General features: G+C 50.3%; 1 protein-coding gene across 1 annotated transcript in view; it reads left to right on the forward strand.

Moving 5' to 3' along the window:
- Positions 1–6,977: 6,977 nt before the first annotated feature.
- CYYR1 (cysteine and tyrosine rich 1) overlaps positions 6,978–24,385 on the forward strand; it is a 120,280-nt gene continuing 102,872 nt past the window's right edge. The window contains exons 1-2 of the mRNA XM_074983460.1: positions 6,978–7,035; positions 23,873–23,938. Coding sequence (XP_074839561.1) covers positions 23,899–23,938 — 40 coding nt within the window. The 5' untranslated portion in view covers positions 6,978–7,035; positions 23,873–23,898. The remainder of the gene's footprint in view (positions 7,036–23,872; positions 23,939–24,385) is intronic.

The raw sequence follows: 24,385 nt of genomic DNA on the forward strand, positions 1-24,385 counted from the left end.
CCTCGGGCTGCAGGTCTGGGGAGAACAGGGTCGCTACCCCGGCCCGCTGGGCCGAGAGATGACTAAAGTGGACCCCGTCTCCCCACTCCAGCCGCCACTTGGCTTCGGCGGCCGGAGTAGTGTGGGTCTCCTGTAGAAAGGTGACCGAGTACCGCCCCCTCTCGGAGGAAGGAGAGCACTCAGCACCTGCGGAGACCCGACCCGCAGCCCCTGACGTTTAGTGTGGCAAAGATGAACGGCGCCATTTGGAGGGCTGGGGAGGATCCTCACAAGAGGGAGCGCCGGCGGTTCCCGTGGGGCCATGCAGCAAGCCGTGAGCCATGCCAAAGGTGACGAGGGCATCACAGAAGCCACAGGCCGGTTGGTAGACCGCGGCGTCCCTCTTCCCGGTCCCCTTGCCCCGCCTCAGGAGGGCCCTCGCGGACTCCAGGGCAGAATGGAAGTGTCCCCAGCGCTGGAGGGCGAGAGTAACCTTGTTCTTGGAGCCGCGAACATCCTCCAAGAACTGGCGCATCTCACCCACCAGCGCGTGGGGTGCCAAGGTCTCGGGGTCTTGAGAACCCGTCGGCCTCGCGTTCTTTTGGGCCCCCCGGCCAGAGAAGAGGTTGGGGTAGGGACTGGGGCCTGAGTTTGGGAGGGATGAGGGCGGCGGAGGGAGAGCAGCCCCGGAAGTGCTGGGAGAGGGCAGTGCAAGAGGGGCCTCCTGAGGGGTTACGACCTCGGGGGCAGGTATGAGTGGGCAGGGGTAAAAAGGAGGGGGAGGGATGGGGGCAGGGGAGGTAGAGATCAGTGGGGGAAGAGAGGGGTCATGGGGGGGAGGGAAAGGAGGGAGTGGGGGGGGGAGGAAGGGGAGGGTTTAGAGTGGGGGGATTGCGGGTTCTGGAGCTGGGCATTGGCCGGGAAGGGGTATGGCAGGGGTGGCAAGCAGTGAGGCCAAGGTGGGAGCAAGGGCGGAAATACGGGCCAAGGAGGTCTCCAGAAGCGGGGCTTCCTCAGGCAATGGCAGGGTAGAGGTTGAGGTGCCGGCACTCTCAGCGGGAGGTGCCGGCAGGTCGGGGGAGAGGGTATCGGGGTTTTCAGTTGTGGGGACGAAGGGGGGGTGCAAGGGGAGCCCTAATTCCCCTGGGGCGTCCGGGGGCTGGCCGACCTCCGTCGGGGGGTCGTCCCTAGTTGAGGGAGGGGTTGCCACTTGGGACAGCTCAGGGCAGAAGGAGGTGGCAATTGAGGGATCGCTGGTGGGAGGGGTGGGGGAAAGTGGGAGGGGTGGGGGAGAGTCCATAGGCGGCCCACAGGCCTCTAATAGCAGGCCTTCCATGTCCAGGGCCACCAGGGTGAGGCCCAGGGCCTCGACCTCCTGCGAGAGGAGGGCGAGGCCGGGAGCCACCTCCTCCGGGCGCTCCATTACAGCCGCCTGGGTAGCGGCCGGAGGGGTGTCGGAGGAGGGCGCGGGCACAGGGAGGGCCGTCTTGGCCTCTTTTGGCTCTGGCTCCGGGGCCGAGGGGGTGTTAATCTCCTCGGCCGCCGCGCCGGCAACCTCCGTTGCCCCCGGCAGATGGTTGGTAGCCGGGGGTTCGGCGGGTGGAGCGGGGCTGGCGGATCTCTTGGGTGCCTTGCGCGGCACCTCCACCCCGTCCTCCAGCGGGGTGGGGTGCCGGACGCGCGCACCCCCTTTTTTCCTTTTCCCCCCCACCAATACCCAGCCCTCCGAGGAGGCAGGCTGGGCAGTAGAGGAGGAGGGGCCAGGGGATAGGGCCGACAAGGAGGGAGGGAGGGAGGAGGGGGGTGGGGTGGCAAGGGAGAGGGGCGACCCGCCCTGGGGTGGGCCCTCTTTTGGTCCTGCCGCTGGCCCTGCCTCCCTCTCCTCCACGGGCCTGGCTTTTGTGCCCGCTCGGGCGCTGGCACCCACTTCTTCTCTCCCGGCACCATGCTGCCGGGTGCCCTCCGACGCCCGAGCGGCGATGGATCCGTCCGGGCCTAAAAGAGGAGGGGCGGTCCCAGGGCCTGTCACGGTCGGGGCGCCGGCGGTCTCGTGGCTGACGCCCCCCGGGTCGGAGGAGGTCCCGGGCTCCTCTTCTTCATGCCGGGCCAGGGGGCAATCCCTCCGGACATGCCCCGCCGCCTGGCACCCAAAGCACCGGGCCTCCCCCAGGGTGTAGAAGACCCGGTACTGGGCCCCTTGATAGGGCACCAGTATAGTCCCCTCCTGGGCCACCCCGCCCTGTGCTGCTGCCGGCGGCAGTTGGACTCAGGCCTGCTGGCGGAATGAGAGCACGTGCCGGAGGGTGGGGTCTTTGCAGCCTAGGGGGAGGGGACTCAGGACCGTCAAAGGCCGGCCCAGGGCAGTGAGGAAAGTCAGAAGGGCGGCGTTGGGAAGGAAGGGCGGGACGGACGAGAACACCACCCGCACGCCCAGGTCTTCCAGCGGCTCCAGGGGCACGTGCACGCCCCCAACCGCCAGGCCCCTCTCCACCGCTTCCTGGGCGGCGGCCTCCGAAGCCAGGAAGAAGACGATCTTCCCGAACATCCGGGAGGCCGCCACCACGGCCACGGACCCCACCACCCGTGCCAACGCCCGCACGTAGGTTTCCACGTGGGGCAAGGCAGCCACCAGGAGGCAGCGGACCCCGTGCCTCCTGGTGAGCGTGGAGAAGGGGCCGCGACCATCGAGGATGGTAGTCCTGGCGGAGGCGGAAGGAGCAGGGTGTGGGGCGGCGACCGCCGCCTGGGCATACGACCTGGGGGCTGAGATGTCAGGGCCCCCGGGGTGGTGGAGGGAGCAGGGGGAGGGGGAGAAGGGGAGGCTGCGGCGAGTGCTTGGGCAGCCGGGGGGAGAGTCCCCGCCATGGGGGGTTTAGCCTTCCGGGCGGGGCTCTTGCCCTTCCTTTTCCCCTGGCCCTTCCTGCCCTTTTGGGGGGGTGGGTTCAGGGCCAGGTTGCTGGAGGACACCGCGGCGGAGGTGGTGGGAGCCCCGGAGCCTGTGCCCGCGCCCTCAGCCGACATGGCGGCAGAGTCTTGGGCGGCCCTGGATGAGTGGGCCGCCGTTTCGGGGGTGGGAGGGGTGACAGTGGAAGACGAGGGGAGGAGGGGGTCACTGGATGACCCTCCGGTGGGTGTGGGGGTCATGGTGGTGGGTTTGTAAGATGGGGGAAGTTTGTAGGGCGTGGGGGCCTTTAAGAGAGAGCGGAGGAGGGGAGGAGAGTGGAGTGGAAGGAAGGGTGGAGGCGTGGCTGCCCCTCCCCCACCGGCCGGGCTGAGGACCCAGTCAGATGGGGGAAGGGCAGAGCAAGGGCAGTGAGGTCAGGGGAAGGTGAAACCTAAGATGGCCGCTACTCCCAGCACAAGATGGTAAAATGGCTCCTTTTCTGCACTGGGATGTGAGGGATTAAAGTTTATGCGTGTGTGGGGGGGGGATGGGGCTCAGGCGCTTGGGTGAAGTGAAAAATAAAAGGGGGTGGGAGGGGGCGTGGGCACAGCCAACCTGGGGGAAGGGGGGGGTGGGGGTGCCCACGTGCGCCTGGGGGGGGGCCACAGCAGCTGCTGCAGAGCCTTCAAGAAACCAGGGGGAGAAGGAAGGGGCAGCTGGTTAGAAGGGGGCCTACGTGGAGGAGGGGCCCCCAGCGGCGGCTGGGTGTGGGTGGGGGGGGCAGTAAGGGGGAGGGTGGATGCAGGGGTGGGGCAGGGGCACACCCTAACACCCCACCCCTGGCTATGCAGCCACCCCTCTGGAGCCCCGGTGGAAAGGAAGGGCTCTGCCCAAACTCACCCCTCCCAGGCCACTCCACAGGAAGAGGCCTGTGGAGGGGGCCCAACCGCCGCTTTCAGAAGCCCCTTACCTTTCCTGGGGGGTGAGGATGCAGCAGCTGCTGGATGAGGAGGTAGGCCGCTCAAGTGGGGGGCAGCAGCAGCTCCCCCGTCCCTGGCAGCGTGGGGAATGGGGAGCAGGAGAACGCAGCGCCGCCGAAGGCCGGGAGGAATGTGTCGCCCAGAGGTCATGTGAATGAGAATGCAAAAGGTGTGCATGTGTGATACCTTTTCAGGCAAAGCCTAATGGGTAGCAAGTAAGCCATGAGATTTGGTCTATTGTAAACATGTAGTTGTAAAATCACAATTTAAGCTGACACTTAATGCGGGAGTTGTGAGATCTCACCAATGCTCTGGGTTGTTGTGGGGGACAGGGCAGTCGCCTTAGCTGTGTAAGACATTGATTACACAGGGCTCCCTGGTTTAAAACATTGTGAGAGACAGGGGAGGGGTACTGGTTGAGTCAGCTTGCTGAGTGCTTTGGCCCTGCCTATGCCTTGGCCATATAGCTATAAGCCTGGCTTGACTAACCCTCCCCACCTGTTAAAAGATAGAGCTGGATACTAGGGTGTTTGTGAAACCCCACACTAGAGATACCAAGAGCTGAAATCACAGAGTGGCAGCTGAGGCCACACAGAGCTGAAATCACTGGGTTCTGCCTTAGGGCAGTCCCAAGCAGTAGGGTTAGGACCGGTGGACAACAGCAGGACCAGCGGGTGGCCGGTAGGAGCGGCAGCGGCGGTAGATGACGGCGGCGGTAGACGATGGTGACTGGTGGGTGGCCGGTAGGAGCGGCGGTAGATGACGGTGACTGGCAGATGGCTAGTGACAGCAAGGGGAGGCTACAGACAAGTGGACAGCTAGTATTGCCCTGGTGATGTATCTGTGGGCTTTGAGTTTGGGACTGTACCGCAAAGGGTACACCCTGTAACTGTGTCTGTGTGTGGAAAAGGGCCAAGAGCCCTAGCAAGAGACTGGGTTCTACTGCATATGGGGATGGTATCTGGGTAAAAGGGGTTTTGTCTCTTCTGTGCTGAGATATACTGCATCTGTCGCTGTAACCTTGGGGTAGGTTACGGTCATTAAACAAGCCATTTCTATCTCAGACTCTGTGCTTGCGAGGGCGGGGGAGAACCGCCTTACAGGCACCCAGCACGGGGGTGAAATTGTCCCAGGCCACTGGGTGCGGGCTCGAGCCGGTTGGTTGTATCCTTGATAGGAAAACCCCACAAGAGTTGAACCTGGCCCTTCTGGCAGGCATCTGGTGATAACAGAAGGGTTACACTTATAAGACCTCAAAATTCACTTGAGTCTTTGCTGCTCAATGATTTTGAAAAAGTATGGCCAACTCTTCTTTATACTGAATAATCCAGCCATGTATCCTCTGGAAATAAATAGTTTGGAATGTGTGTGTGTACAATATACATAGCTCTGATCCTCTTACGTGGAGTGCACAGCAGAGGTGCTGCAACAATTTGTACTGTTGGGAGCCATTCAACAAAACTCTAAGGTTATGTCTACACTAGCCCTAAACTTCAAAATGGCCATGTAAATGCCCATTTCGAAATTTACTAATGAAGTGTTGAAATACATATTCAGCGCCTCATTAGCATGCGGGCGGCCGCGGCACTTCGAAATTGACAGGGCTCCTTTTCAAAAGTAGGCAGGGTCCTTTCAAAAAGGAGCCCCGTCGGGACGAGCCACGCGGCAGAGAGCCACATCAATTTCAAAGTGCCGCAGCCGCCCGCATGCTAATGAGGCGCTGAATATGTATTTCAGCCCTTCATTAGTAAACTTCGAAATGGCCATTTACATGGCCATTTCGAAGTTTGGGACTAATGTAGACATGACCAAATGATGGAAAACCAGTTCAAGCCAGTGGGTGTGGGAGCATCCCCAGATCCCCTAGTTCCAACATCTGTGGCATCCACATAGATTGTTACACACATGGGACCACACTGAAATTAATGGGATTCCTCGGGTGTGTCCACATGAGCCCCCTCCTTTCGGAAGGGGCATGTTAATGAGAGAGTTCAGAAGATGCTAATCATGCACTGCCATGAATATGCAGTGCCTCATTAGCATAATAGCAGCCATGGCAATTCGAAAGTGCCACTTTTGAATCGCACACTGCCCGTGTAGCCGGGGGCCTTTCGAAATGACCCCCAGGCCTTCAAAAGTCCCTTCTTCCAAAAACAGATAGGAAGAAGGGTCTTTTGAAGTCCTGGGGTTCATTTTGAAAGACCCCCGGCTACACAGGCAGCGTGCGATTAGAAACCGGCACATTCTAATTGCCATGGCCGCTATTAAGCTAATGAGGCGCTGCATATTCAGGGAGTGCCTGATTAGCATCTTCTGAACTCTCTCATTAACATGCCCCTTCCGAAAGGAGGGGGCTCATGTAGACACACCCCTCATGAACAAGCAGTCTCCCTGAAGGCTTCACGTCAGCATTTTTATGAGAATAATATGTATGTGAGTATGTATAATATTGCATGCTATTCACTAGACCATAATAGTTTCTTCTGTGCAAGCTTCTAGTCCTGTTAAATAAGACAGAACAAGCCATATAACATTAACATATATTATATCCACATATAACGTTCACATATAATATTTCTACTTATATAAGAATTAAAAATAGGAATAAAGACATGAAAAAGTTACAGCACTAAGACCTAACAATGCTCTTAGGCACATGCTTAAATTTAAGCCTGTTCCACTGATATTAAAGCAAATGGGACAGTTGCTGATTTTCAAACACTAATAATTAGGGTGGTTTCAGTTCCTTGATTTTGCTCCAGAAAAGTGTCATTCTCGTGCAAGTTGATAAATGTCCAGACTTGTCAGACACAGGAAAGCATGTAAATACAAATGACAAATATATGATTTCCACCTACACTGGGTGAATATCACAGAAAATATTCAGAGGTTTGCTCCTGGAGACCTCTTACCTGTATAGATACCTCAGAGACTACATATGTTGCTTTTACTCTTTATATTCCAGAAGTTCAAGCCTCTGTTGCTTCTAATCATTACATTCCAGGAGTTCAAACCTTCCCATTGCTTCCTCTTCCTCCTGACTTGAAGCCTTTGCATTGTTCTTCACAGGGCAGCAGCGCCAAGGTTCCTGGTGTGAGCTAGTTAGAGATCTCCAGCTAGCAGCAGCTCAGAATTCTGCAAAGCTGGTCCCAATCAACCTACTCACCAGGAATGAGCAATTATTTTTCACAGGCAAGTAAAATAGTATTTTCATGTTTTAACATCATTATCTGTCATGCTGGTAAAGGGTAGGAACGTTTCTATGACTGTTTCGCACAGCTTCACGAAAAACGAGCAGTCCTGTAGCACCTTAAGGATGAACAGATTTATTTATTAGGTAATGAGCTTTCGTGGGTAAGACCCACTTGAGTTTGGGAAGTATAGGATTTAGGCAGAGGCATTCCTAAGAACAGGATGGATTTTTTTGAATTACAAATGAGGAGGCCCAGCAGGAATCCCTGGTCTCAGTGCAATTGTGCGTGTGTGTGTGTAGGATGGCGATAAAGGAAGAACTCCAGAAGTAAATAGCTTTTTAAAGTGTAAACCCATTAAAGCCTGTAAAAGGGCCAACATTCTGGCAAATGGGATCTTTTCCCCAATGATTAGCAGTTCTTAATGTCACCATTTCTGATGCCTGCCATGAAATGAGCAGTCACCACTACCTATGCACAGACTTCTTTTGTATTGTTATAATGATGGTGCGAACAAGAAATAGTTATAAAAGACTTTCCATTTACTCTGTACTGTTCTTACTGAATAATAACATGTATTTCCCCTTGTATAGTGGCTTTCTTCCATGGCTCTCAAAACATTTTGCAAACACCTTCTACTAAGCACCTTGCGGTGCTTGATCCTACTTGCACACTTTAATGTACAGGCCAGGAGACAGGATAGCTCTCAAAGGAAATCCTTGGCAGAGCTGAGAATATCCTTCATGGCTGCTGACTCTGAAACCTCTGTCCCAATTACTTTTGTACCTCCTCTCCATGGCTTCCAGAAAAAGAACAGAGTTTGATACCACGACACAATCACTTTTTGTGGGTTTTTATTTAACCTCTGCTGTAGTTTGTACCCTTAGAATTTATAAGTTATATTTAAGTACTATTGTCATGAGCAGGATCCTCAGCTGGTGCAAATTGATATAGCTCTATTGAGTTTAGTAGAGCTATACTAATTTACACAGACTGAGGATATGGCGCTGTAGCCTACCTTTAAGTAGAACTATTCAAATGTTCTTCATGTGTTTATTAACCTCTTATGCTCTAAAAGCAAAAGTGAGGCTTGTCAGCCCAACAAGAATATTTGCTTTGATCAGGGATGTATGTTGAGAAACTATGAAGAGGTCCCTTCCTAACATTTAGTACTATAAATAGATACAGTGTTTAACAAGAATTACTGTCACTAGGAAAATTAATAGTTGCCTTTTTAAAAAGGAGAGTGGTTGTGGACTTGCACATGACCCTTTGCTGTACCAACCTATTCATGGTGTATTTTGGAGCAAAATTAAATGTTCTAGTAATTAGCAGCTTGTAACACATATATTAACATCAGTATCATGCCGTGAACATGATTGAAAATTCTGCCCTCTATTAAAAGTATCATGGGTATTTTGTGTTCTAAGCATAGAGAAGACTATGGAATCTCAATAATTTGGTAGTATCTGTAGACAAAACCCGATTCTTTAATTGTGGTAGTTCCACTGTATAGTAATTTACTAGCAGATGTACCCAGCATTGCTCAGGTCTTTCACTAAAGTAATTGTTAGAAAATAAATGAAAAATGGAAATGTTTTTTTCCAAAAACAACAAGAAGTCCTGTGGCACCTTATAGATTAGCAGATATTTTGGAGCATAAGCTTTCGTGGGCAAAGACCCACTTCATCAGATGCATGAATGGGAGGTGGGGGTGTCAGAGGAGGATTTAAAGGATTTAACTGCAGATAATGGGCCACATCCACATTGAATGAGCAGACCTTGTCAGCTCTGGCCCTCCCCTTGACTGAGACTCCCTCTTTAAATCCTCCTCTGAAACACCCCCACTCATGCATCTGACAAAGCAGATCTTTGCCCACGAAAGCTTATGCTCTAAAATATCTGTTAGTCTATAAGGCGCCACAGGACTTCTTGTTGTTTTTGAAGACACAGACTAACTTGGCTACCCCTCTGATGTTTTTTTCAGTGATAGTATTTTTCAGAAATGAAGACATGCAGGCTGGAGAGAGGGTTGGGGGTGAGGAGGGGCAGGGGTAGTTGGCTTTGGGCAGAGGGCTGGTGGGGGAGGTACAGAAGTCAAGGCAGGTGGGAAGTGCAGAAGTTCGGGCAGGGAGCTCAGGACAGGGGGCTTGGACTGGGTGGGCTACTGGGGCCACCCATGGTGGTGAGGATGGTGCTGCGCCAATGGCAGCTCCTCCTGAGGGACCAGGGCAGCACTCCCTGGCCAGCGGCTCCTCCTGAAGGGAAGGATCCAGGGCCGTGTGCTTGTCAGGTGGGGGCTGCTAGCCCCGAGTCCTGCAGCTGCTCAGGGGGTCTTTGCTTGGGTAGTGGCTACTTCACCTCGCAGCCTGTTGAGGGAGAGGGCAGCACTCTGTGGGCTGACACTGGCCTCCAGCTGGCTGCCTCTCAGTCCTGTGCTGCTCTAGGCACTGGTGCCTTTGTGGCTATCCCCAGCCTCCAGGGCCCCCTCTATGCTGCAGCCTGTTTCATGGGAATCTCCAGGGGCAGGCTAGGCTCTGGGGGCTCCCCCTTTCTCCAGCAGGCTCCCCACTCCCATGCAGCCTGCAGGCTGCCTGTCAGGGGAAGCCCTGTTCTTGGGGGCTGCCTCCTCTCCAGATTCCCCCTGCAGTCTGCAGGCTCTTGGAGTGCAGGCTCCAGGGCACTGCCCTCCCTCCAAATGACTCCCCACAACCTGAAGGCTGTCTGGGTAGGGCCAACTTCTGGGAGCTGCCCCCCCAGCATCCAGCACCCCCTCCCATGGTCTACAGGCTGTCTGGAGGCTGCTTCACTCCAGCTGTCCCTCTACAGTCTGCAGTCTGTCTGGGTGGGACCAGGCTGCAGGGGGCTGCCCTCCCTTCTCCAGCTGTCCCTGCTCCAGCTAGCCCCTTGTGGTCTGCTGGATGTTGGGAGGCAAGCTCCAGAAGCTGCCCCTCCTCCAGCTACCACCCACAGTCTGCAGGTTGTCTGGGTGTGGGTAGCAGGCTTCAGTGGGCTCCTCCCTGTTCCAGCTGCCTCTTGTGGTCTGCAGGCTGTCTGGGGGAACCAGGCTCCAGGTGTTGCCCCCTTCTCCATCTCTTCCCCCTCTAGCTCCCCTTCCCATGGCCTGCAGGCTGTCTGGGGGCTGTCCCCACCACAGAAGCCTCCTCTGCAGCCTGTAGGCTCTTCCTGGGGGGCAGCCTTTGGGTTTGAGGCAGGGCAGCTACTTCTCTGGTCTCAGTGATAGGCAAGATGGCGGAGCCCCAGCCCTGCTGAACTCTCTCTTGGTGCTGCAGCTGCCTCCAGTGACCACTCTCAGTATCAAGTCTCCTCTTCTCTGTCTCCCTCTCTTTTGCCTCCATCTGTCCCTCCCTTTCCACGTCCTGAGGGGGGGAGCCTTCTCAGCACTGCCCAAACACAACCAAACCCTGACCTGTCTTTAAGTTAGGATCAGAGGAAGCTGCATACCATATTTCATGGTCTTAGGTCTATGTTAAGAGAAATTCTTGAACAAACATTGCACTGACAGACAGACAAATGCACTCTCATATATATAATATGGATCGGTGATAAGAAATTATTGAGACTGTTGGTGTTTACTGCTTTGGATATAATCCTTTCTATCAGTCAACCATCTGGTTCTTCTAATCAGTGGAAAAGTGTGTTGACTTTTGGAGATACTTTTCAGAGGGAAAGACATTGATAGCATGTCCTTTTTTTGGCTTCAGTCTTCCATCTGGCTCCCCTGAAGAAGTCGACCTTTTAATCAACTAATTAAATTGCACTTATGTTCAACTTCTTATGACAGTCAAAGGCAAAGATTTTATCATGGCAATGTATGACAGGAAGGGGATTATGAGTGCAGTTTGATTAGACATGAACACCAAAAGAAACAGTAAGAATGTATTTACCGTAGCTGGGTCTACACTGCAGAGTTCTGTCTACAGAAGTCACTGTCAACAGTGTTTCGCCAACAGAACTTCTGTCTACACCTAATAGGGGTTCCCCCTGTTGATGCCCTCTGTCAGAGAATGGCCAGACTCCCAGCCCTCTGTCAGCAGAACAGACAACCGGAAGCTCTGCAAACAGGGCTGCTAGGTGAACTGAAAGGCCCCTCTGTTGACAGAGGGCCCCTAGGAGTATCTACACTAGTTTTCTGTCTACAGAATCTGTCTACAAAGGCACTACGCCTCCAACTTTCAAGATGTAACTCTGCCAGGAAAAAGATTGTGTTCCGTTGACAGATTCTAGACAGAACGCATTTATAGTGTGGACATTCCCTAGTTTTGTCGACAGAAGGCCTCTTTTCTACAGAGAACTTTGTAGTGTAGACACAGCTTCAATGTGTTGTGACTTTTACAAACAGCAGGTCAAATGCTACTCAGCTACCACTATCTAAATCAGAGTAACTATTGATTTAACTCAAATTGCTATGGATTTATGATCATGTAATTGCAAACAGCAATTTCAGCAGCTCTCATAAGTTTAAATCAATTGTATAACAACATTAACACTGAAGACAGAAAAAGGAAAAAATGTCTCATACTTAATCATTGTGGCATATAAATAAGCTGAACACTTACATAGGGCAAAGATTTTCACTCAAGCTAGATTTTCAAAAGATGTCACCTTTTGCACCTTACACAAGAGTGACACCTCCAGAAAGAGTCATCGCCCAGCTGTACTCCCCTTGTGTTTAAGTGTTTTGAAAATCTGGCCCTCTCATTTAGATACCTAAATGGGAGACAAGCACTTCAGAAAATCTGTTCCCAAATACGGGTGCTGAAGATTTTTAAAAATTCTGTCCCTGGGATGGAACAGGATACTCCCTCCCTATTAACTGTGTCAGGTTGTTAATAAGCATATATATTGGGTGGGCTCATTGTAATGGGGTAGGTAGGTGAAGGTGTGTTGGTATTGATGATGGACAAGATAGACACAATTAAATCTAAATCAGACTAGTTTTTTTCTGATTAAGTTCGTAGATGCCCGGGCCCGTCCTGCCCTGGATTCTAATATATAAAAGCCTCTCTTTACTCCTCCATAATCCATTTCTCCACATTTTGGAAAGACAGCTTTTTTCAGATCTATCTCTAACATCCTCCAGTATTACTGTGAAAAACTGGAATGTCATACTGCTGGTGTCATTGATGTTACACGCAAGTGACCTCCCAAAGTGCAAAAGAAGCATCAGAAAAAAGTACGAAATTATGGCATGCAAAGTAGGGCATTGCTTTGGATAACCAACTGGGATTTATGCCTGAGTCCCTCCCAGCTACTTATGAATGTCCAAGAAACGCCTTGCTCTTCGGACATTATTGCTTAATTAAAAGCCCTAGGGATTTGAGCTATGGGGAGAACATATAATCTCTGAAGGCCTTTTGTCATTGATAGACATTTTCATCCATAGACCCTGATCATCTCTTCTGAAGGCAGTAAATCCCCAGGCGGTTCCCCTCAGGAGACTTCCTCAGTAGGGCAAGCTTAGCCTCTCTAGGGCAGGGGTAAGCAAACTTTTTATGTCAGACCCCCACTTTTCATCCCTACAGTTAGCAGTCCCCCATCCCCTAATCTGTCTAATGTAATCCAAACCAATGGACATTTTGGTTATATTCATATAAAAAAAAAACCTTTCAGCATGTGTATGAAAATAAGTATGTAGAATGTAAAATCTTTATTAATCTGTATGTAAATATGAATGAACACACATAAAACAGTAACATACTTCAACATTTTTAATGAGATGGATGAGCCTGAGACCCAGCAGTTGATTGTGCTACTCCCCCACAGCCCTTATGAAATTTCACGATCCCTGAGGGGGCCTGCCCCTCATTTTGCACGCCCCTGCTCTAGGGCATAGGCTTTGAGGTCTGCTCCTCCAGCCTGGGGGTTGCCTGCTCCTCCAACATTTCTACTCTAGTTCTGGTCCTCAACCCTGAGCAATGAGGTTACATTATCAGACACAGAGAGGTCAAAACAATGGCCAAAGATCTCACAAAGTCAGTCACAGAGACAGAGCCACTGCATAATGCATCTGTCACTCTGTGTATCTATTAAGAACCAGTCATTTGGCAGTTAGATGCTACTACCAAGGGTTTATAAGATGTACATAATTTAGGAAAGGGCTTTGGGGGGGATGTCCTACTTTGTTCATATATAGGTCCCAGTTCTGACCTCCTTTAGGCTGAAAGCCTCATCCTCAGACCTCATCCCTTCCACAGGTAGATCTGATCACATACAAGTGGAAAGTGGACTTTCCCACCTCCAACGGGCACTGTCTCCTTTCTTCCTCCCTCCGTGTTGTCCATGAGCGGGAGGCTGTAGACACTGAAAGCCAGAAGGAGAAAAGAGTGGGCTCCCTGTGGCGATGGTGGTGGAGTACATATGGTCCCCTGCTGCTCTGGGTCCATGAAGTACAGGAGAAAAAGTGCCAAGTTTCATTATCTTTTCTGCATTGCCCCTGCTCCTCCCTCAGGAAGTTCTAGGGGCTGTGACAACCAGTCATGTCCCCTGGTAGTACAGATCAGATGGATTTTTGGTGCTACCAGAGATGGAAAAGGCCTCCCAGAGTCCTCCCGGAGTCCAGAGACAATATGGCAAAATGGAGCCTCTGCATGAATGGCCCTTGCCATCCCAAAGTATCCTCCAAGCTTAGGGGAAGCCCTGTGGTCTTTTCCATTGAGGGCCAGAATCCAATCCCCTGATGTAATGACAGCTGTGGGGGAATTTCTTGAGGGAAATTTTGTAGAGGAGGCGCTTTGACATTGGAAGGGATTGTCTTGGCCTTACACAGAAGCATTAGGCAGTGTTTAGTTTCCTGCAGTTCCACTGTGCTGGACTTACCCTAAAGTGCCAAACAGTAGAGAACCAGCATAAAAGAACTAAAAGCCCACAGAATATCTCAGCATAACTAGGCACTGCTGTATCTCAGGGATGGTAGAAGTGACCATCTTGGAAGTATGTGTTGTAGTATTCATGATGCAGACCCACAGAAGACAAAATCACGTATGGAGGGATTATCAGGCTGTGTCCATTACTTCCAACTGCCTAGACAACAGTACTAATCTGCAAGTCAGCTACGTGGATGACATGGGCATGAAATATGTATTGGTGCTGCAGTTTCCTTCCATGATAGTTTTGTGTCAGAGCAAAGGCTCGTAAATCTGAGCAAGGCTTGAGTGGCAGGCCTGGGCCTGTATTTAACACATAGTAGGGGTTCTCAAACTTCATTGCACTGTGACCTCTTGATAATAAATTGCTAGAGTGGAGACAAAATCGTGAGCCCACCCAAGACAGAGGCCCAGAGCCAAAGTGCAGTGACTTCAGTCCCAGGATGGTGGGCGTCCAGCTTCAGCCTTGACTCTGGGCAGTGGGGCTTGGGCTTCAGCATCAGCCCTGATGACCCCATTAAAACAGAGACCTGACCCACTCTGGGATCCTGAGCCACAGTTTGATAAATGTGGGCATACACGAATCTATTTTTGCAAAATGATAGACAGATAATGTGCTTTTTATGCACGGAGTTTGTTTTGAACTGTGACAGCATCCTAGTTCTTGTCAGCCATTTTACACTTCTTTGGGTGACCAGCACTTGAATTAGAAGACGAAGTTAAGTAGCTATGTCATACTGATGTCTTCTCACAACAGCCTGCCGAGGAAAGGTTAGTGTAGGCAATCATATCATGCAGAATACTCTCGCTGTGTTAAGCAGCTAGTGCTATAAAGTAGTGGGACAGCATTGCCTAAAGAACAGAGTTCGGTCTTGTGGAACAAGGTCTTCTGAGATGACGTCCTGGTGCCCCTGACGTTTCATGCAGCCCTGGACAAGTCACTTGATCTGCCTTCCCTCATCTTAAAAACTGAGGAGTAGCGCCATGATTAGTCATTCTTGCTTACATCCCAGGATGGATCAGTAGTGTTCCTGTGGGGAACTGAAATGTACAGCATAATAAATGCAAACTGTTTTCATTTAGGGTTTAAATGAGGCTTATGCTCCCTAGGCATCCTTCAGTCTGCGTAGACTATGGATCGCACCTTTCGTAACTCCATTTAAGATCGTCATTTGCAGCATTGACTGTGACTGTGGAGGCCCACACGAGAGTGACAGTTCTTGCTACATCTGCTGCATATGTAGTGGGTGTCTGGCAGGTCCTTTCTGTCCTTTCTATGGGCTCGCTTATCCTCTGCCAGCTGTATGATCTTCATCTTGCCCTTCTGAAGGCCCTTGTGTAGTTCCTGCTTCCAGCTGCTGCGGTCATCTGCCAGCTCTTCCCAACTATCTGGGTCGATGTCCACCTCCTTGAGGTCCCTCTTACAGACGTCTTTGTAGCGCAACTGGGGGCATCCGGGAGGTCTTTTGCCAGAGGCTAGCTCACCATACAGGGTGTCTTTTGGGATCCTTCCATCATTCATCCTGTGGACATGGCCAAGCCAGCGGAGCCGCTGCTGCCTGAGGAGGGTGTGCATGGTTGGAATTCCAGCTTGCTCGAGGACAGCATTGTTGGACACTCTGTCCTTCCATGATATCCCAAAAATGCGCCTGAGGCAGCGCAAGTGGAAGACATTCAGCCTCTTTTCCTGGCGGGCATACAAGGTCCAAGACTTGCTGCCATAGAGGAGTGTGCTGATGATGCAGGCTCTGTAGACTTGCATTTTGGTGTGAGTGTACAGCTTGTTGTTATTCCACACTCTCTTGCTAAGTCTGAACAGAGTTGTGGCTGCTTTTCCAATCCTCCTGTTTAGCTCAGTCTCCAGCGACAGGGTGTCGGTGATGGTGGACCCAAGGTAAGTAAACTTGTGGACGACCTCTAGCGTGTAATTATCAGCGCTGATTGATGGAGGTTCAGCAACGTCCTGACCAAGTACGTTCATCTTCTCTAGGCTGATGGTAAGCCCAAAGTCCTTGCATGCTTTGGAGAACTGATCCAGCAGTTTTTGAAGCTGGCCTTCTATGTGTGTCACTACAGCAGCATCGTCTGCGAACAGCATGTCTCTAATGAGCACTTTCCGCACCTTAGACTTAGCCTTCAGCCTTGCAAGATTAAACAGTTTCCCGTCAGATCTTGTGTGCAAAAAGATGCCCTCTGTTGAGAATCCAAAGGCATGCTTCAGGAGGAGTGCGAAGAAGATCCCAAACAAGGATCAAGGACACATCCTTGTTTGACGCCACTCCTGAAGCTGAAGGCATCCAATGATGTGTCGTCATATTGGATGGTTCCTCTCATGTCTTCGTGGAAAGACTGGATCAAATTAAGCAGCCATGGTGGACACCCTATCTTAGGAAGCAATTTACACAGTCCATCTCTACCGACCGAGTTGAAAGCCTTGGTCAGGTCGATGAAGGCAACATAGAGTGGCTTCCTCTGCTCCGTGCATTTCTTCTGCAGCTGCCTCAGGGAGAAGACCATGTCAATGGTAGATCTCTCGGCACGGAATCCACACTGGAAATCAGGATACACCCTCTCAGCAAGCTTCTGGAGTCTGCCAAGGATGACACGATGTGAGCCAATGCCCAGGTGCCAGGTAAAGGTCTGGTGGGGCAAAGGGTGTGATGCCGCACCGGTAGCTACGCTAAGCAGCCAGGGCAGGCTGGGTTCTATGGTTTGCGTTTAGTTCGGGTACAGCAGCAAGAGGAAAATACACTTATTAGAGGCTTTAACAATTACTTCTTTATTTATACAAAGATAGAAACAATTTAACTAAGACAAATGATTAAAGTACAACAGTTGTGAATGTTTGTTTATAACTTTAGCAGCAGTTAATAAGAAAACCACTGGCAGCGATTTTACAACAGAAGCGACTGCCGAGAGTAAAAGGGGTTTTAAACTGACCGCCCAATTTTATGAATGAAACCAAGATGGCTGCCGAGTTTGAGTGACAGGATAATGATTTTCTACAGTTCTATGTAAAAGGTAATGGCCGATCGCAGTTTTCTAATAGATCTAAATGGTAAGCATGTTTTAAAGATAAGAGCTTCCCGTGGTTTGATTGACAGGCTAATGGTTTTTAAGAGTTTATAGCAAAAAACAGTTAGTACCTGCGGTTTTTAAAGGGGAAACAACACAATTTAACTTAAGAAAAGTTTTAGACAAACTAGCTGGCTTAAACTAATACAATTAATGTGTACACAAGAAAGGCATGTTGCAGGTGTGATTTTCACCCCTGCCTTTTAGATGTGGTGGAACCAGAGTCTTTTCCCTCAATTCCTATAGGAAAGAAGTGTAATACAGGTGTAATTCTTACCCCTGCCTCATAGATCTGGTGTGACCAGAATCTTCCTCTCAATCCCTCGGGAAGAAGTAGATATGAACCAGGCATCCCTAGTCTTGGGAGTCAATACCGGACCTGGCCAGCAGGTGTAGGTGATTGGAGCTCAAAAGGGGTGGGCTGCCAAACCCCTCTTTATACCCCTTTGGTCACATAGGCTTCTTGGTCTCAAGTGGCCAATCAGGGAGGAATATGTTTGAGCCCCAGGTTTCCCAGAGAAGGTGCAAGGCTCAATTCGCACCTGTGAATTGTGCACAATTGGGCACCTTTGGAGGTGATGGGCGGAGGTTCCCCGTTTTTCCTGGGGTGGTGATCAGGCATGTCAATTACCGATATCAGCCAGAAGGCGGCCATTAGCTAGCCCATTCACTGTCTGGTTTCTGTGTATGGTAGAGAGTCTGGGTGAGACAGCATTCCCAGGGCATCAAAGGCTGCCTGTCTCCCTCTCTGTCTCTCTCTCTGTCTCTCCCAGTGGTGGGGAGAAGAAGAAGAGGACAAATGGGGGATTCATGTCCGGCTACACACGAGCAAACAGTTTACAAATGATACTTAGGAGGGAGATTCCACAGTAATTGTTGCAGTCGCTTCTGTCTCCTTTGTTCTTATACAAAGTTACAATGTTGGTGTCCTGCATATCCTGTGAAACCTCACTCTCTCTCCAGCACAGGCACAGCAGCTCATGTAGGGGTTCCAGGAGTGTGTTCTCTGTGGTATACCTCTGGTGGTATATCATCGTGGCCTGGGGCCTTTCCTACTGCAGTGCTGTCAATAGCTTTCTTCAATTTGACCACAGTTGGTTCCTGGTCCAGCTCGTCCATGACTGACAGGAGCTCAACGGCGTTGAGGGCTGTATCAACCACAGTGTTCTCACATGAGTACAGCTCAGAGTAGTGCTTGACCCATTGTTCCATCTGTTTGACTTTGTCAGTGATGACTTCACCAGATTTGGATTTCAGAGGTGCCGTCTTGTTCTGGATGGGTCCCATTGCCTTCTTTATGCCCTCGTACTTTCCCCTGAGATTACGAGAGTCAGCACAGGTCTGGATACTGCTGCATAGCTAAAGCCAGTAGTTGTTGGCACAGCGCCTGGCTGTCTGTTGTACTATTTTTCTGCTACTCTGAGTGTTTCCTGGGTACTCTGACTCAGTGAGTGTTTATACTCGGTGAGTGTTTATGCAGCGCGCTTCTTTTCGATGACTGAAATCATCTCATCGGAGTTAGCTTCGAACCACTCATTTGTGTTTCCAGCTCTTCTTCCAAACACTCACAAGGCCATATTGTAGATTGTGTCCCTCAGATGCTGCCATCTGGATGTCACATCAGCACCCCCAGGGCTGCTGCGCAGATTGTCCTCAAGGGTCTCTCTGAACATTTCGGCTTTCTCTGAGTTTGCCGTCGTTCTGGCATCAATGCGGGGCCTTCCAGTCGGTTTAGAATGGTGCAGCTTCTTGGGTCTCAGCTTGAGCTTGGAGCAGACTAGCGAATGATCTGTATCACAGTCGGCATTATGGTAGCTGTGTGTCAGGAGGACATGTTTGAGGTTGTCGCGTCTGGTGATGACCAAGTCTAATTGGTGCCAGTGTTTCGAGTATGGGTGTCTCCATGACACTCTGTGCTGTGGCTTGGTTCGGAAAAAATGTGTTTGTGATGCACAGATTGTGCTACGTGCAAAGTTCGAGGAGACGCTGTTCGTTGTCATTCATTTTTCCCACACCAAAGTGACCTAGGCAAGAGGGCCATGAGTCACAATCAGCTCCAGCTCTTGCATTGAAGTCACCCAAAAGGTACAATTGCTCACGAACAGGTGTTTGCACTATGGCGGCACTGAGCTCATCATAGAATTTGTCCTTTGCTTCTGGTGTGGCGTTCAGGGTTGGAGCGTAAGTGCTGATCAGGTGGATGGGACCGGCGCAGGTTTGAAGTTTGACCTGAAGAAGTCTTTCTGATCTGCCCATGACTAGTTCCAGCATTTGCAGAAGGGTGTTTCTGATGGCAAAGCTGACACCGTGCTCCCTGGGTTCCTCTTGGGCTTTGCCCTGCCAGAAAAAGGTGTAGTCCTTTTCCTTTAGGGATCCCAAAGCTGCGAGTCATGTCTCCAGCAAAGTGGCGATGTCAACTTGGAGCCTCTTCAGTTCCTCCTTGATGACAGAGGTCTTCTGGGTGTCGCTGATGTCCTGAAGATCTTCAGTCAAACCGGTCAACATGGTCCATACATTCCAATAAGCAAGCTTGAAACTTTGATGATTTCTTTTTCTTACTAATTTTCTTGTTGGTTTGTCTGGTGCTCATTTCAGTCACTTGTCAGGTGTGGGAACCTTAAGCCTCATGCACCCAGTGAGGCAAGTGAACTGTGGTGAGACAGTGCCCTACTGGCTGGGGGCTGCCCAGCTTAAGGTGGGCAGTGACTGTCCAATGAGATGCGATGATCTCTTCCACTGTCAGAAGCAAACCCTGGTGCTCATTCTGTACGCCAATCGAGCAAGAGCTCATAACCAGTATCTGTTGCCTCTCACGTTGGTTGAACACTGTTAAGCGTTGCTGGAGTACCTCTCCAGGCACGAGCCTGACCAATTTTTATGTAGACCCTGGGCTGCCCATACACCAGGCCCCGCCCCTTGGCTTTACTGATATAGTCCAGAGGAAAGGATAACCTCTACGTTTGGTACCAGCTGAGCTGCAGGAGTTGCTAGGACAGTGCCAGAAGTTGACACAGAACCACCTTAGGACTCCCCTCCGGATTTTCTGTCAGGGTTTACTCCCTCAGCCTTACTCCTTCCCAGGATAACCCACAAGGCAGTGGGGCGTCTTCCTCCAGCTTCACAGGAGTTGTCGATTTGCAGCACCACACCTCCTGGTCCACCGTTGAGACTGTGCATTAGAAGGGAGAAGGAACAAGTCCCTCCATAAGGTCGGTATGTGAGACAGACCAGACCCCCCTCACTGTGTTTCGCCTGTGAGCTGACGCAGTTGCCCGGGGGATGGCGTCGCTGTAATGCACAACAGCTGCTAGGAGCCATCAGTGAGAGTTGAGTGGTGGGTGAGGACCAGTGCTTCCATCCGCCTGAAAAGGTGCAGCTGCTGGAGAGTCAAAGGTACTACCTCTACCCCAGACACCCCATATCCCCCTTGGTTCATGCTCCCACACACGTAAAATATCCAACATTTGTGAGGACATGGTTTTCCTCACAAGTGACTAATACAAAGCACTTGCTTCCATAGCCAGTTGTAGCGACCATGCAAGTTGCCAAGGTGCTAAAGAATACAGTAAACCCTCAATTTAATGGACCCTAATTTAGCGGACTTCGGAAATAATGGACACTGTCTGCCAGCCAGCCTCCCCCTCCCCAACCCTCGCCCCAAATAAATGCTGGTGTCCCAGGGCTGGAGCCATTGCTGGAGCCACCGGGGCCAGAGGAGGGAAACTTGGTTTCCACAGGAGTGCCCAGCCTAGGGTGGGTGATGAGTGGCTCGTGGCAGACAAGCCCAGAGGCTCTGCGCTGTAAACAGCGCAAAGAACCTGGTGCTGAGCTGTCTCTCACCCAAGCCTGCAGCGTTCCTCCTGGGTATCAGATGGACTGCTCTCTAGTGAGCCTTGCAAGGTGCCTCTAGTCCTGCAGATTTGGATTTAACTGACTTTCGGCATTAACGAGCACCTCTCCCCCCATTAGTCTGTTAAATCAAGGGTTTACTGTACTCACTGGGTGCATCTACACTTGCATTCCTCTTTTGAAAGAGGTATGCAAATGAGGGAAATTGAAATGCAAATGAGGTACATATTTGCATATTTGGCACCTCGTTTGCATACTCTTACTTTGAAAGAGCTTCTTTCAAAAGAAGAAAGCCAGTGTAGATGCTGCTCTTTTGAAAGTAAACCCCATCTTCGAAAGAATCCTTCTCTTTATTTAATGGGAAGAAGGATTCTTTCAAAGATGGGGTTTACTTTTGAAAGAGCAGCATCTACCCTGGCTTTCTTCTTTTGAAAGAAGGTCTTTTGAAATAAGAATATGCAGATGAGCTGCTGAATATGTAAATATTTGCCTCATTTGCATTTTTGATTTCCCTCGTTTGCATACCTCTTTTAAAATAGGAATGCAAGTGTGGACACAGCCACTGTGAATTGTACCTCTGACTGCAGCGGTAACGTTCATGGGGACATCATGGAGTATAGTAACTCCTTGCTTAACACTGTAGTTTTGCTCTTGAACAATGCGACTTTAAGCTAATCCAATTTCCCCACAAGAATTAATGTAAATCAGGGTTTAGGTTCGAGGGAAATGTTTTGCACCAGGCAAAAGACATTCTACACATATGCAGTATAAATGTTAAACAAATTCTAATCAGAGGGTCATGTGAGTTCCTGCTCATGAACTCCCTGAGCTTGTCCTAAAGCTACCGTCTTGCTACCAAGTGGGATATTTCCCAGGGAATACCTTGCTGCTAAATGATGAACTAGCACTCAGCTGAGCCTTCCAGGGTTAACACATTGCTCATGGAGCCACACACGTGACAAGGCATCACCAAGGGAGGCAGTAGGGAGGAGACATAATAGACACAGCTGGGGAGCAGCTTCAAACACCCCCCTGCAGAAACTGAAGGTGATGATGAACCCATGCTACCCTGCTGGTGCGTGTCTCTTCTGGACAAGCACGGCTTCAGTGAACTGACTTTCCATAGTGCCTGGGGATGCCCAACCCTCTTCTCTGCCTTTGGACCACCGTCACTTCACCCACTCACTTCCTCACTCCTCCCCTCTGACCTCCCCCAGCCTCCTGATGGCAGCAAAACAGCTGATTACTGTGGAGGGGAAGGGAGGGATGCTGCTTCCCTGCCAGTCACAGCAATCAGCTATTTCATAGGCATTCAGAAGGCTCTGGGGAGAGGCTGTGTGCTGCATCCTCACTCCTCCCCCTTCCCACAATTCCCAGCACTCCAGGATGAGGGTGGTGCTAGCCTGAGGCAGAGGCCAGCAGCCTGAGGGGGCAACGCACTGGGCTGCAGCAGGGAGAAGGGGGCAGAACGGGAGGGGCCTGAGCTGGAAGGGACAGAGCTGCAGGCTAGCCTCTCTAACAGGCAGTCTATGCTCCACCTTGCCTAAGCCTTCTTCCGCCAGTGCAACAGACTTGAAACTAAAAAGAGCATTTTAGACTGAGCAGAGTGTGAAATCTGTGGAAATAACAGTTGGCTGCCCTCAAGTGGGTATTCATCTTCTGCTTGTGAACAGCAGCTCCTTAACATTCCCCTCCTGGCATATCTCCAAGTTTTTCTTCACTTTCTTTAAACATTATGGAGGCTGGCAGTCCCTACAAAGATTATAGCGTATTGTATATTTGTACACAATGACTTTTGTTTGAAAAGGAGATCGCTGAACTTCAATAAAAACACACTTCCGGCCATGTCACACTAGAACCTGATGTAACACTTTCTCCACAAAGATTCTAGAAATGCAGAGGAGAACCCTGGGGGCTGGCTCTCCGTCTGGTTCATCGCAGAGAGTACAAAAGTGGCTTTTAGTCACATTTATGCCCACTTGATCTTGGGCCCACTGCTTCAGAGGTACAGGGTTTTGTTCATTTATTAGTTAGTTAAGAAGTCTGGATAAAAAGTTGATATTCCAGCCACTTTAGCCACCCCTGATTACAAGGTGCATGTTAAAGGAAAGAGTTAAATCATTTTGGAACCTTAACTATTTCAAACTATCAAACTTAATTTTGAATTATGACGTGGTGGGAAGGGGCATTGGTAAAGGAAACTATAGCCGTGTTAATGCCTATGTCCAAGACCCCTGCAGCTAGTGAATTAGCCCTGGATGTAACTGCTTGCTAAGCTTCACAAAGCACTGCTGATTAGTTTGACTTTATTAAATAAATGTTTCATTAAGGAAAGCAATAAAGCACATGAATGCCTCTATTTTTAAATAGTGATTATCAAGGCTGAATGAAATTCACCCTTTTTCCAGATGCAGTCTATTGGCGCAGGTTTATAAATAACATTTGGTGCTTCAGCAGAAAGGCTACAGCCATCCTGAGGAAGAGAACAACAAGAAGTCTTGTGGCACATTATAGACTAACAGATATTTTGGAGCATTGGCTTTTGTGGGCAAAGACTCGCTTCATCAGATGCATGAGTGGGGTGGCGGGGTTTCAGAGGGGTATTTAAAGTGTGGGGTCCCAGAAAAAGGGAGGGCCAGAGCTGACAAGGTCTATTCAGCAAGGTGAAAATGGCCCATTATCAATAGTAGGTATCAAAAGAGGAAAAAACAAGTCAGATCAAACAGGGGGATATGAGCCATTGTCAGAGCCTAATGGGGAGATCTTAACACCCAGGGCAGAGAAGCTGCCTTTGTAAGCTGCGAGCCAGTCCCAGTCTGTTTAATCCTTGGTTAATGGAGTCAAATTTGCAAATAAATTGCAGCTCAGAGATTTGTCTCTCCATCTGATTTCTTAAATTTCTTGGTTCAGGACTGCCACCCTTAAATCTGCTACTGAGTGTCCAGGGAGATTGAAGTGTTCCCCCAAGGGCTTCTGTACATTACCGTTCCTGATGTCTGATTTATGTCCGTTTATTCTTTTATGTAGAGACTGTCCAGTCTGGCCAATGTAAAATGCAGTGGGGCATTGCTGGCACAAGATGGCATATATTATGTAAGTACATGTGCAGGTAAAGGACCCTGATGATATGGTTGATGTTAGGTCCTGTGATGATGTCACTGGTATAGATATGTGAGCAGAGTTGGTAGCGAGGACTGTTGCAGGGGCTGGTTACAGGCGTAGAGCCACTGCTTTATGATTTGTAGTGGCTGGTGAGGATTTGTTTAAGGTTGGCAGGCTGTCTGTAGGCAAGGACAGGCCTGCCTCCCAAGGTCTGTGAGAATGAAAGATCATTGTTCAGGATGGGTTGCAGATCACTGATGATGCGTTGGAGAGGCCTTAGGTGGGGGCTGTATGTGATAGTCAGTGGTGTTCTCTTGTTTTCCTTGCAAGGCCTGTCTTGTAGCAGGAGGTTCCTGGGCACCCATCTGGCTCTGTCAATCTGTTTCCTCACTTCCTTAGGTGGGTATTGTAGTTTGAGGAAAGCTTGGTAAAGGTCTT

The sequence above is a fragment of the Carettochelys insculpta genome, chromosome 1 (genome assembly GCF_033958435.1).
Source record: "Carettochelys insculpta isolate YL-2023 chromosome 1, ASM3395843v1, whole genome shotgun sequence".
Classification (NCBI taxonomy): Eukaryota; Metazoa; Chordata; order Testudines; family Carettochelyidae; genus Carettochelys; species Carettochelys insculpta.